This window comes from Tachypleus tridentatus, chromosome 1 (assembly GCF_004210375.1).
Source record: "Tachypleus tridentatus isolate NWPU-2018 chromosome 1, ASM421037v1, whole genome shotgun sequence".
Taxonomy (NCBI): Eukaryota; Metazoa; Arthropoda; class Merostomata; order Xiphosura; family Limulidae; genus Tachypleus; species Tachypleus tridentatus.
This window is the reverse complement of record NC_134825.1, coordinates 46,235,725-46,250,715: the sequence shown is the minus strand read 5'-3', so window position 1 is coordinate 46,250,715 and position 14,991 is coordinate 46,235,725. Positions and strand designations below refer to the sequence as shown.

The window sequence follows — 14,991 nt, the reverse complement described above, 5'->3', positions numbered from 1 at the left end:
TAAACATGTAGTTTTTGGTTTTGAATTTCGCGCAAATCTACACAAGGGTTATCTGCGATAGCTGTCCCTAACTTAGCAGTGTAAGACTAGAGGGAAGGCAGCTAGTTATAACCACCAACCGACAACTCCTGAGCTACTCTTTTATCAACGAATAGTGGGATTGACCGTCACTATATGACGCCACTACGGCTAAAAGGGCGAGCATGTTTTGTGCCATGAGGATTCGAATCCGCGACCCTCGGATTATGAGTCGAGTGCCTTAACTACTTGGCCTTGTCGGGCCCGTTATTAGAGAGGTCAGAGGACTGCATAGACCACAACATCGCTCAGATTCATTATTGTCATCAATGAAAGAATAAGAACCCTAACTATCAAATGAAACATGATCAATGTACAGAAAGTAAACACAAAAATTAACTTTTCTAAAACTGACACTTTCAGAGGACAAGTGAAAACAACAGAATTAAATCATGTTCAAAGGAAATTAAAAATAATAAGTCGGGTAAAAATTATATGTGTTCGTCTGCAGAAGAAAAAAGTAATATATTTGAAATTTGTACCATTAATATCTTTTGTTTGTTGTTAAACATAAATCTACATAATGGGTTATTCACGCTTTTCTCACTGCAAGTATGTACTCCATTAGCATCAGAAGCTCTCAGACTAACCTCTGGCAGTGAAGGTTTATGACTGTTAGTGTTGTTGCTTTTAGTGAATGAAACAAGTTATAACAAACATATTTTGGATATAGACGTCTTCCTCTTAGTTGTTAATTTTCTGTTATTGGATTGTAATATTATGGTATATACAAATGATTATGATGCCTATTTGTTTTCTTTAATTTTTTTAGCTACATGTTTAGGCCCGGCATGGCCAGATGGTTAAGGAATTTGACTCGTAATCCGACGGTCACGGGTTCGAATCCCTGTCGCACAAAACATGCTCGACCTTTCAGCTGTGGGGGTGTTATAATGTGACGGTCGATCCCACTATTCGTTGGTAAAAGAGTAGCCCAAGAGTTGGCGGTGGGTGGTGATTACTCGCTGCCTTATCTAATCTTACACTGCTAAATTAGGGACGGCTGGCGCAGATAGCCCTCATGTTGCTTTGCGCAAAGTTCAAAATTGTAAGAACGTTTTTACACTTTGTACTGAGCCTCATGTAATCATGGAGCCGAAACGTTGCACATAAACTTTGTGTGTGAGCGACGAAGAAACTCGATCTATGATTTTACTTTTATTTTACATTTATCAAGGTATGTCCACCTTTTAACACTGACGTTATACCAGGCTTACTTCGTATTGTTGAAATTCGTTAGTACAACAGGGTTTCATTGTTTTGTTCTGTGGTATATCATGAGTTTAGTGAGCACAATTATTTTGAGTACTCATTGCACGTAAGTGCAACGTTATGCCAGTTTGCTGTGCTACTTTTGTATAAAATTCTTGCACTTCTTGGGAAAAAGCAAGTCGAAAATTTGATATAAAATCGTTTGTTTGTTCGTTTAGAATTAAGCACAAAGCTACACAATAGGCTATTAATCTGTGCTCTGTCTACCACGGATATCAAAACCCGGTTTTTAGCGATGCGAGTCCGTAGAAATAACGCTGTGTCACTCGGGGTCGTATAAAATTGTAAAGTTGATTTGTTAAGAACAGCAAAAAGCTATCATCAACCATTAATATCAACAGTAACCTGTGTATTGTTTTGTACTTTACCTAAGATTATTAGAATGTTAACGAGAACTTTTTTCTTCACGAGTGGCCATGTCGTTAGGGCGATCGACTTGTAATCTGAGAATTACGGGTTCAAATCCCCGTCTCACCAAACATGTTTGCCTCTTCAGCCGTGGGGACGTTATAATGCTATGGTCAATTCCACTATTCTTTAGTAAAAGAGTAGCCCAAGTGTTAGAGGTGGATGGTAATGACTAGCCTCCTTTCCTCTAGTCTTTCCACTGCTCAATTAATTAGGGTCGGCTAGTGCAGATACCCCACATGTAGCTTAGTGCGAAATTAAAAACAAATCTGCACGTATATGACCAATTATCTTCTCTCAGTCACGTGATATAACTGATACAAATACTGTTATAATAATACTTACTGTAACTAGATTCATATTACTGTTTCTAAAGGAGAATTCATACAGGTTTCAATGAACAGCATATTTTAGTTAGAAAACAACTACTTTGTTTTCATTAATAAGTATGAACAAGGAATGGTTGGAACATACAAAACTCTAAAAGTTTGATGATTTTTCCTCAGAAAAAATTCCCGTAGCGACTGAAGAGGTTTGCATGAACGTGTTGACAGTTTCTCAGCTTTTGAAGAACCGCCGTATCACGTTTTACTGTACTGACAAACGTTTCTACCTTGAAATATCTCAATATTGCTGTTTTACACCATTCAACATCATAATTGTGAATTCATATTTTAAATCTTTATTTGCCAAGTGAATGAGTTGCATCATATTTACAAAGATAGTTATAAACAAGTTAATCCCTGATAATAAATAAATGTTTGATAAAGAAACTGTACACAAACTAAGCTGGTGCTAATATAGCTATAAACAAAGTTGGTATTCATACAGCTATAAAGAAACTAAGCTCGTATTCACACCTATATATATATATATATATATATGTATATATATATTAAATATTGAAATGAAAATATTAGAAAGATTCAAAAGGAAATGAATGACGAATATAAACAAGCTGTATTTAATTTATAAATATTAGTCTGGCTTTCTAACACTTAAATACATTAATAAAATTTAATGAAGAGAGTATATTACTTAAAAACAGAACAACAAATCTTAAACATATAAAATAAATATACTATTCATAATTAGAAAGTTTTGTAGTAACTCACCACACCAACTGAAATTGTATTACAAAAACTGTTGTAACCGTAATGCACAGTAATCTTATGTCACCTCTGTCACAACATACTGGAAAAATAATACACTCTTTACGTGCTTGTATTCTGGGGTTTTCACATTTAACAGCAAAGATCACCACACCTACTGAAAAACTTACAAGTTATTTAACTCAAGGGAACCACGTTTAATGTGATACTACTTTTGATTGTATTAGCTAGTTTTGAGTGAGATTTCAAGGAAGAGAAGTTAAACAAAAACCTGTAAAATCATAATCAGTGATGACGAGAAAACCCACTTGTAGAGAAAAATATATATGTAAAAAAAGGCTGGTTTGGGTTGAGAAAATTTATACCTATGTTAATAAACATAATCCAACATCTAAGCATGCCCCCTACATTCCTACACTCAGTTACACAATCCCCTTCACACATGTGGTCAGCTATCGGTCAGTTACCTCTTTTTCTCTTTGTGTACCTGACGATGACTGAAGAAGGTCGAAAGGTTGTTTGCTCCTCTACATAAAAATTTTCTCAACCCAAACCAGCCGTTTTTACATGTAAATGTTTCTATAAAATCATATTAGTGGCAACTACATTAAAATAGCGTATAAGTTAAATATCTATTTTGTAAAATAGTATTTCAATTGAATGTTTACAAAGAAATGGTAAAATTCACCTGTTTAAAAACTATGAAAGGTAGATGCATGTTTTTGTCATTAATAAACTTTTTTTCTAATAGTTTCTTAACGAAATCTACATTTAAATTTACCTATCTGGAAATACGGGCTTCAGAACCGTCTATCAAGCAGAGGATAGGATTAAATAGAAAATAGTTGCTATTAAGATACCTACAGATGGCGACAGTGTACTGTTATTAAGTGCAAAGCGACACGATAGGTTATCTGTTCTCCGCCCACCACGAGTATCGATATTTGGCTTTTAGGGTTATAAGTCTGCACACTCTAACACTGTAATATCCCTATCATTTCTGTACCATACCTCAAAATTGGAGGTACAGAGAAAGAGTATCCATGATTCAGTTATGGCTTCAAATAATTTAAGTAACACCCGTAATGTGGAATGGCAGCCTCGTTTTCACCATATCTGTAATTCTATTCTGAAATCTTATAGTCAGAAATAAAAGTTAGTGATAAAATACAATATTTCTCCACATACTAAAGCGGTAAGTCTGTGGGTTTAAGACGGGTTTTGAAACTCGTAGTTGGCAGTTACAGATTAAGGTTTTGTGGGGCTCAGGAATGATGACTATTATAATTCAATCTTGCCTCTATTCCGTTAGGTTTACGAACCATAATTTATTTACTTTGATACTGGTGGTGGGCATAGGGTTGTTAATCTAATTAAATTTCAATATATCATAAGTAAAATATATGAAAGAGGACATGAAAGAGAGAAGAGAAATATTTTCATAGGGTCGTATATGGAATAAAACAGTTCTTGAGTAATACATGTTTTAATTAGGACTGGCCTCAGGGCGAGGCTACTAGGGACTCGCATCCTCCTAAGGGCAGTCATGGTTTTAATATATGTAAGTGAAATGGAATATGAAACGTACGTGGGAATGTATATAAATGAGAGAAGTTACATTTTCGAACCATCGCTATTTAGGTATATACTACTACACTTAATTTCGCGTGTTATTAGTTGTTGCTTTTTAAAACTGGATTATAATACTTGAAACATAACGTTGATCATATCCCAGGTAACATTCAGAAAAAAAAATTCTTGGATCACGTTTTGTAAGCAAAATCGACACACATATTGTAATATGAGCATGTTTCAGTTATTTGTAAAAGAGGGTTCTCTATTTCATTGATTAGACGTTATTCATGTATAAATTAATGAACTGAATTAAGATATATATACATATATATTACTCTGTACGTATGTACCTACACACAATTAATTTGTACATATTAATACCGGATGGTGTGTCTTCAGGGAAGGCGTTGCAAGGAAGCCATGATCTTTTGGCTTAACAAAGTGTCACTAGTGGAGGTTGAAATTATAGTTAGTTACCAGACAGATAGCCATAATGGATGATTACGTCACAAAGTATATAATGTGTTTTAAGCCGCCATGACAGGCGGTCATGACTCATACATATCTCAACAAGAATATAATTAATAAATTAAAACGTCATAAATAGGACGCTTAACACTAATTCATTAAATAATTTGTAAATTAGACAACTCTAAAAAGACGCTTAACCCTAAAAAGAACGATGAACGCTAACTAATTAATTAATTAATAATCAAATCATCCTGCTACAAAGTAGAGAAAATGTTTCTAGTAAACCATGATTCATACAATACGTATCTGATCATGATGATAATTAAATTGTTCCGAAAAGACGCTTAACATGTTTTATAAATTTAAATTTATTTTAATAAACTTCATTTATAATTAATTCGCCCTAAAAAGTCAAATAACGCAAATTAATTTATAATTAATTAATTTAATTATTTTAAAAGGGCGTTTAACGCTAATTCGTTTATAGTTAATTCATGCTAAAAAGGATACGTAATGCTAATTAACCAATTAATTAATACAAATGTCTACGTCATTTTAAGTTCATAAAATTAACCAACCCTATATATGTCAAACTAGAATTATGCATATAGACAGATGTTGTGACAACACGTGATCATATGTACAGCTTTCTTCTAGAGTAGCTAGAATACATTAACGTCATCAACACAAACATTACTATCAAAACTATTATTTAAAATAGCAGAACTTTCAGACTGTCTAACGTCAAGACATTAATAAACAATTGCACACTTACAATCTAGAAACAGAAGTTTAAGAACTACAAAAAACAAACAGAAGCAGTGTCGATAGTGACGTCAAAACAAGATTGCTTGGAGGGTTTATTTCTTTGTTTCGAATTAAGCATAAACCTACACAATGGGCCACCTGTGTTCTATCTATCCAGCACGTGTATCGAAGTACAGTTTCTAGCAGTACCAATCCGAAAATAGTTAGTTACCAGACACACAGCCATAATGGACGATTACGTCACAAAGTATAGAATGTGATTTAGGCCGCCATGACTCAATAATAACAACATAATTATCTAATTAAAACGTCATAATGGGGCGCTGTTTAGAGGCTATCAGGTAGTCACAAACACAGTATTGGGCTGTGAGATATTTCAGACGAAATATTCACATTGAACAGAACATGTTCCTCCATACAGGACCGGCAAGGCCAGGTGGATTAAGGCGTTCGACTTGTAATCTGAGGGTCGCAGGTTCGAATCCCTGTCGCACCAAACATGCTCGCACTTTCAGCCGTGGGGGCGTTATAATGTAACAGTCAAAAAAGTAAAAGAGTTGGCGATGGGTGGTGATGACTAGCTGCCTTCCCTCTAGTCTTACACTGCTAAATTAGGGACGGCTAGCTCAGATAGCCCTTGCGTAGCTTTGTACGAAATTCAAAAAGAACAAACAATCCTTCATACTTTTTTCAAAACTTTACGCACTTTTAAATTTTGTTTTTTTTCTAAAACACAAACGACATCACTGGTATTTACGATTCTTTCACTTTACAGGTAAATTACAAATAGTATTCTGTGATTATATATTAAAAAACTCATTTGTGTCGGAAAAACTATCACTGCTGCATACCATGATCCCGACATCAACGAAAAAATAACCAACATTTTGAAAAAACTTATAACAAAACACAACATTCTAGCTAATACTAAATTTATTCAAAAACCTTGATAAAGAAACACCGACATTATTTATAAACTACAACGCAACAACTGCCACGACTTCTATACCAGAGAAACAAGCAGAAAAATGGAAACTAGATTCAAAGAACAAAACACCTTCACACGTTGTTAAACACTGCAAGTCAAATAAACACATCATAACCATACAAAACACCCAGGTACTAAGTAGGGAAACAAATATAAAATTAAAGAAGCCCTACTTATAAAACAACTAAAACCAATATAAAAGAACACCTTTACACCTATATTAATTAATAGCCTAATATTCAACCGCATCGCCCCTACAATCCCGTACACGTTTACACTCTCGTTCCTAAGGCATGTTCCCGGCAACGGTCAGTTGCAAACTCTTTGTTAACCTGAATATGACCTAGGAAGAACGAAACGTTGTTCTCTGCTTATCAGTAAAAGTGTTAATACCCATACCAGCCGTTCTGAGATACATTTTTATCAGAGTTTCAGTCCACTTCGAATAAAATAAAATTTTTAATCTTTTTAAACTTGCGGCATTTATATTTATGGTTGGTTGGTTGACGTTTTTTTGGCACAAAGCAACTAGACTATCGGCGCCAAACAACCGGTAAAAATATTAAAAATAAAGTGAGATTATTAAAATTCGTAAAAAGGAATCATGTTAAATTTAAAAAAAGGTGTAATTTTTAATTAAAAACTTAAATAGCGTTAAAAAGGTTAATGGCCCTTAAAAAACTAAATGCATTTGTAAGGTAGACAGTGTCACCATCACCAATGACACTGTCCAATGTCAGGGGTAAACACTGGAACAAAACATGCCTAAAATGGAGCCATCGTTCAGAGTCGTAACGACGGCATGACAGTAAAATGTGGACTACTGTGACCTCATTGTCCCACAGACAACACGTTAATGCATCAGTTCCAGATAAAAGAAAATGATGAGTTAAAAAACTGTGATCAATGCATAGTATATATGTAAAAACGACTCGTTTGGGTTGAGAAAAATTTTTACGTAAAGGAGCGAACAACGTTTCGACCTTCCTCTATACATTTTTCTCTACAAGTGGGTTTTCTCAACATCACTGAATGCACAGTATAGTTAGGACAACTTTCTCTTTCCAATCCTTACAGAAACAATATGGCCAAATTCCAATAGTGTGTTTTATCTGGAAAAGCTTGTTTTCACATAGCTCACTCCAAATCGACTGCCAACTGGCAGGGAACCGAGCCTTGAATACAGGACCATAGTCCATGTATGTAACAGGCACAGCAGTGATAGCACCATAGCAGGCAGACTTAGCTGCGGTGTCAGCGAGCTCGTTCCCGAGAATATCAACGTGGCCTGGTATCCAAAAGAACTAGATAGTAAATGTTAAAGAGAAATAGGCCAGTCGATTTTGAATATCGGGGAGAAGAGAGTGAGAACTGATGTGAAGAGATACCAGGACTAACAGAAAGCTAAGTGAATCGGTATAAATAGTGCAGTTCGTGTACTTTATAGCTTCTATGTGATCTAGGGCAAGAGAAATAATGTAGAGTTCTGCAGTGAACACAGAAACTGTAGAGGGATTTTGTGCACAACCACCGAATCACAATAAATCATGGCAGAGGCCACACAGTCACCAGATTGTGAACCATTCGTATAAATTGGAATGGAAGGATAGTTCGAAAGATGTTCGGCAAATAAGAGACAGTACTTCCCCACTCGGGAGTACCTGCTTTTTTCGGATGACTCAAAGTAAAGTCACCCTTTGGAACGGTAATAAGCCATGATGGGATGGGCTGACTAGTGAATACAGCAATGTTATCCAAGGACAAGCCCAATTGATCCAACTGCACCTGGATACGAAGGCAAAAAGGAACAATGGCAGATCGTCTGTCTGAAAAAGCAAGGCCCAGTGAGGAAAGGAAATACAACCCCAGGTGGGATGCTCTGGTGATGATAGAAATTTTGAAGCATACAGTAAAGACATTTGCAAATGACAGAGACTCTGTGTACAAACTCTGGACGGAGTGGTAAGTCTCCATGCAGAACTGAAGCAACTGATGATGAACAAGGTCCAGCATCTTCAAGGTCAAATTCCTGGCAGAGCCATACACTAGAGACCCATAGTCCAGTTTTGACCGAATGAGAGCACAGTATATCTTGAGCATAAAACATTGATCTGCTCCTCAGGAGATAGAAGAGAGGGCATGGAGGATGTTCAGTGCCCTTGTACACTTACTTGACTTGTAACTTCTTGATGTTTGATATAAAGGTCACCTTAAGGTCCAAGATAAGCCCCTAGAATTTTGCTTCAGGAACCACAGAAAGTGCAACTTCACCGACATGGAGTTCAGGATTGGGGTGAATACTCCATTGGCAGCAAAAGTACATGCAAATGGTTTTAAAACGAGATAAGTTAAATCCATTTGCTGTGGTCCACTTCAGTAAACGATTGAGGGCAGTCTACAGCTGCCACTCAATAAACATCACATTCGACGACTGACATGAGATGCAAAAGTTGTGTGACATAGAGTCCATTAAGACAGTAAGAGGGAGTTGCCAAGTGATGGCATTAATCTTTATACTGAAAAGTGTGATACTCAAGACACAATCCTGAGCACTCCAAGTTCCTGTAGGAAAAAACAGAAAAGTGTTGAATTCACACTAACTTGGAATTGCCTGCCCATTAAAATTGTTTTGATAAATATGGCAAATGTTCATGCAAACCATATAAGTAGAGGTTGCAAAATACCACACCTCTGCATAATATCATGAGCCTTCTCAAGGTCAAAGATGTTGTTGCTTGAGAAAGGCTTCTGTGATTGACGTTTCCAGTAGAATCTGGTGGTCCACAGTGGAGTGCTGTCATTGGAACCCACACTGGGTAAACGAGAGGAGATTGTTTGATTCGAGGAACCATATAAGACAAGCATTAATAATCCTCTGTAAAGTCTTACAGAGACAGCTCATTAAGGCAATTGGATGGTAGTTTGAAGGAATCTTGGAATCCTTCCCAGCATCAGATACAATGTCTACAACACCTGTTGAGAACTTCCAACACTGATACTTGGTTGACCCTAGCCCAAGTGGACCAGCTGATTGACCCAAGGGGGGCCCACCCCAAGGCTGCCCATCTAGAGGAATTCAAGACCAAAAAGTGGTGTGTTATGGAACCACCAGGTTCCTCTCCTTCCCTTCATGGGTTGCCAGGTGTTGTCTTTTTACAATCATCTAGTGAAAGAAACTACAACTAATTACTCCTTAAACTCATATGATAACATTCTCCGTAATGAACTAATGCCAAAATACTGATGTTTTCCAAAAAGCATTTAAAAGTTCATATTGTGATAAAAAACTTCTTTTGTAAGATAAAATAGTTTGTAACCTTTATTTTTGGCATTTTCACAGAAAAATGACTAAGGCATGTGTTACAGTAAAATTCAAATTGTGTTCAGTGTAACTAATAAGCAAACTTCATGATCTTTAGTAAATTTTATATTTGTAAATCAGTAGTATATGTCTGAAAGGTTTTATGCTTAGTTTCTTGTAAGAAAAAATATTAATTATGCTCTGAGTAGCTCTATATAAATACATGACAAATATTACAAACCTATATTTAATAATCTGTTAAAAACGTGCATGTTATTGAATGCACAATTTACAACACACAAATCACATAATAAAGCTTTAAGTTATTTTAAAAATCATAAGAGCATAATATATTTAAATAATCTACTATTTCCTTAAATGATTTGACCTAAAGCTGTTACTTATCAAGTAAACTAATAAGTAATGAACTAAGTAGTGGATTTGTGTGAAACAAACAGTCCACCACTAATTAGTATCCTTTAACAAACACCAAACAGCATCCAAACACAAACTAGTATTTCAAGGGAGGGTAATAAAAACAGCTTAAACAAATACTTACCAATATACATTGCTTCTAATGGATCAGTAATGGAGACTCGTGGGTAAATACATTTGAAACTTCCTGGAATGTTTCAACAGATTCCATAGGAGAGCATAAACAAGGCTGTTTCACACACTCATTAATATCTGATAAAACAAATTGATTCACAAACCTAGATCCACACATAACAATAATATCTGGATAACACCACAAAACAAATTAGTATACGCATTCATTAATATCTGAATAATACTATAAAACAAATCGAGATCTACACATTTATAAATATCTAGATAATACCATAAAAATGATCCTAGATCTACACATTTATTAATATCTGGATAACACCATGAAACAAACATTGTTCCAGCCATTCATTAATATCTAGAGAACATCATAAAACAAACCAAGGTGAGTATTTATATACAAAGGTGAAGAGTCAACTATGTGATTTACTTACGAGAAGAATACTGTAAAATACTGTAAAATAATTTCAATTGTAAAGTAAGATTTACACAGATGTACTAACGTAAAGCAAGATGTAAGATTTACACATATGTAATACTGTAAAGTAAGATGTAAGGTTTACATAGATATACTAGTGTAAAGTAAGATTTACACAGATGTACTGCTGTAAAGCAAGATGTAAGATTTACACATGTCTCCTGTAAAGTAAGATGTAAAATTTACACAGATGTACTACTGTAAAGCAAGATGTAAAAGTTACACAGATGTACTATTGCAACTTAAGATGTTTACTTAGGAAAGATGTTTTTATTTTATTTTGAACACTTAGTAGCAACATAAATGTTACGAATGCAAGGAATATACGTGCCTATAAAAATACTTTTCTTGTACTTTACTAAACAGGTTCAGTGTTTAAAAAGTCACTTACACCATGAGAAGGACAATGTATATATTACAGTGTCTCATTCAAAACTGCTTGAATATGATTTTGGACAATGACTTTCATACCCACAGGTACTGCATTTTTTTCATACTTTAATGCCATTCAAGAATTTGATTCAAGAATCAAATAAACCAGTTGGTGGTGTCACAAACATAACTTTGAGTTTATAAAAGTATAAACCACCTTCTTGCACTTTATTATAAGTGTGTATTTCTTAATTAAAATAGCTTCTTTTATTTTGTGAATATCAATATTAGATTCTTGACAAGTAATTTTAAGAATCAGTGATGACGAGAAAACCCACTTGTAGAGAAAAATGTATATGTAAAAATGGCTGGTTTGGGTTGAGAAAATTTTTTATGTACAGGAGCGAACAACGTTTCGACCTTTTTTGATAATGACCATTTTTACATATTTAATTTTTAAAATGTTATTTTCACTACAATGTTCTGTATCCTTTTTTTTTTTACACCCTAATATAATTTTATCAGAGTAAGGGTAAGTTATCTTTTTCCAACTTAATTTTTAATGTGGTTAATAATCCTTTTGAAACAAAGGCATTTAGAAAGGAAATTTATATCAATCTTTACTTGTATTGGACATCAGCTCATCATAAATCTTAATAAGTAGGGATTATAAAAGCATTATTGACTATAGCAAAAATTAGTTACAGTTTGAAGAGCTAGATAAGGAAGTACACTATTTTATTTCTAGGAAATGCATAGGTGAAGATCAATGATTATCCTATTAGTGTGGTTAGGAAAAAATTAACAACTGATAGCTTATGAGAAAAAGGAAAATTCATTTAGATGATTGTATTTATAGTTTACTTCCTTAAGTACCTGTTTTATCAAATTTCATCTCTTTTATAGCAAAATCTGTAATTATGTTAATCTAAGCCTAAACAGTGTCACAGTTTTAAAATTTGATGTAAATCAGTTTTTGTAGTTTTGACTTTCTTGTTTCAATACTTTTTTGGAGCATTAAAACTTTCTATATGATAACAGATAGCTACATTATGTATATAATCTATGCTAGTCTTTACAAACCTTAAAATATTTTATTGTACTTGTTGGTTTCCTTTTTCTTAGCTATATTTTTGTGCACCAACAATACCAAGCATGAGGTGTGCATATATCCAGTTTGGTTTTATTACTCACCATGATCTCTACCAACCTACTCTGTAGTCTAATTATATAATCAAAGTAGCACATCATCAATTTAAACTTTATATACATTTACATTAGAGAAAGTACCTGACTTTGCTCGGGTTATTAGGTTGATTTATTCCAAATGACTATGTCAATGTGTGTGTGTATTATGAACAACCCATTTCAGCATGAAAGTATAACCTATATACTTTTGTTGCTCCATTACAGGGTATAGTCTGTTTATAAAGGTAACCATCCTCCAATTTTAAATTTAAATAATAATAAAATAGTAAAATAATAATAATTAAATGATAAAAACAAACAATATAAAACAAACCTCTTTAATTAATGGAGCCTCTAAATTAGAAAACAACAACTATTTCTTCAGTTTTGTGGTTTTTACATTTCATTTTGTACTTTCAGCACATAGTCTCTTAACAACAATATTATGTTATATTTTTATTGCTAAGTAAAATTATATAAAAGCCATTGCTGGAACACATTGTTACCAAAACACACTGACTTTTCTATATGTTGGAAGATGTTATATAAGGAACCAATTCTTTGCTATGTTTTTTCACTAGATTGCCTCATTAAAAAGATGCACATGCATGCACATACACATTTCTTTTCTATGTTTTTCACACATAAAGATGTGCACATATATAAGTAATAACACCCATGTGATAACACTCAGGGTCCTCTTGGTATAGAGCAAAATTTCAGGTTTCTAGGTTCTTTCTTCTTGGACCTATAGTTGTCACACAGACACAGACCTGCATGTGTGTGTCTGTCTGTGAATTACATTTGTAATATAAGGAACCACTTTTTTTATGTGGTTTTATTGCTAGCTTGCCTCATTACAGTGATGTGTATGCTTGCCTGCCTGTGTCTAAGATACATAATAATGTCCAAGTGTACACTCTCAGGGTACATTTTGTATGAGTGTAAAATTTCAGGTTAAAAAGTTCTACTGTTCTGGAGCTATGACAGTCACATATATTATTTTCTGTACAAGTTTTTGCTTGCTTACCTCACAATAAGATACACACATGAATTAGTAATAATAAGAGGTACATCCTCAGGATTCACTTTGTAATATTTGCAGAATTTCAGATTTTTAGAATTTGTCCTCTTGGAGTTATGGCAGTCACACACAGACTTACAGACACACCCTTTTATAACTATAGATATACTAGCATCCTTTCTGAAAGGAATCACTGCAATCCCAGCCAGAGAAATTTTGTGAAAGAATTAGAGTGATTAGATTCATCATTCTTTCTATACACTTTTCTGGGAAAGTTATTTATTTACTTACTTAGATGAAAATACACTGAAATGGTGAAAGTTTCATTCACTACATAAACATATGCACAGCAGACTATGCAGCTGTATTTCAGTAATTCAGTTGCTATCTCTCAAGTTCTGATTGTAATTAGATACAAGTTGTATCTGTGCACATGCTTATATAATTTGTTATCAATGGTTTTCACTACTGTACAATGGCCAGAGCTGGACATACAACACATTACTTTGCTCTTTATCAAGTTGCACCCAAAATATACTTTTGTAATTCAGTTTCTATTCCTCAAGTGCTGATTTAATCACATGCAGTGTTTGTCCACAATACTTGTACAGTTTGTCATCAGTTATTTTGACTGTAGTACAGAACCCAGAGGTGGACACCCAACAAATGAACAAGATGATCCAATGGCATTTCCATGCTGTTGATCTGTGTAATGAGCAGCATCATTGTTCAATGTGCAACAAAAATTCCATGACTTATGACTGATCTTAGGTGTTCTTCCTGATTGAAGTAAGACAAAATATTATTTTTAATAGCCTCCTGTGATCTTTTATATCTGTCCTTTCCTTCTTTCTATTCATTTGACCCATCCTATAGTCTTTTTTTTATATTTTGAATATATTAAAAGTTGTTCACGACATAGTCCTACATAGTATTCAGATACTTTAAAGTTGGTTTTAAATAGGTGATTTTTATGGCCACCATTTTGTTTCATTAGATCCCTACTATTAAGAATGGCTATACTTAATGATATAAATATTTTTTTATTATTTGGAGTAAATAAAACTATTACTCCAGTTGGATAAAGAAACAGACTCTGATTATTATGTTTATTAGTGTGATATGTAACTATTATACTCATTATGAGAGAAGACTCAATATATAATTATATGTTAAACAGATGAATACACAAATTTTCCCACACCCTAGAAAGACAAGTAAGCTCTGTGAAAATGTGGGACTATTTCTCTTTACAGATCAAAGGTGTGTTAGCTAGAAACTGACCTATACATCTGTTTTCCAATATCTTGTAACCTTCAGGACAAGTACAATGACAACTTCCAAGAGTACTGATAGAGCCATTTTCACAGTCATCTTGGCCTGTAATGC

General features: G+C 34.1%; 1 protein-coding gene across 19 annotated transcripts in view; it reads right to left on the bottom strand.

The window, feature by feature from the left end:
* LOC143247466 (uncharacterized) overlaps positions 1–14,991 on the bottom strand; it is a 73,086-nt gene that overhangs the window by 46,327 nt on the left and 11,768 nt on the right. For 5 of the 19 annotated variants that reach the window (XR_013026585.1, XR_013026590.1, XR_013026586.1 and 2 more), the window contains exons 5-6: positions 14,887–14,982; positions 10,533–10,595 (exon numbers count right to left, since the gene is read on the bottom strand). Coding sequence is in view for 9 of the 19 variants with exons in the window: in XM_076495679.1 (XP_076351794.1) it covers positions 8,218–8,772 (555 nt within the window). In the remaining 10 variants the exon portion in view is untranslated. Of the gene's footprint in view, positions 1–2,424; positions 10,661–14,886; positions 14,983–14,991 lie in introns of those variants that run through there. The other 14 variants (XR_013026598.1, XR_013026596.1, XR_013026593.1 and 11 more) reach the window with 7 other exon arrangements.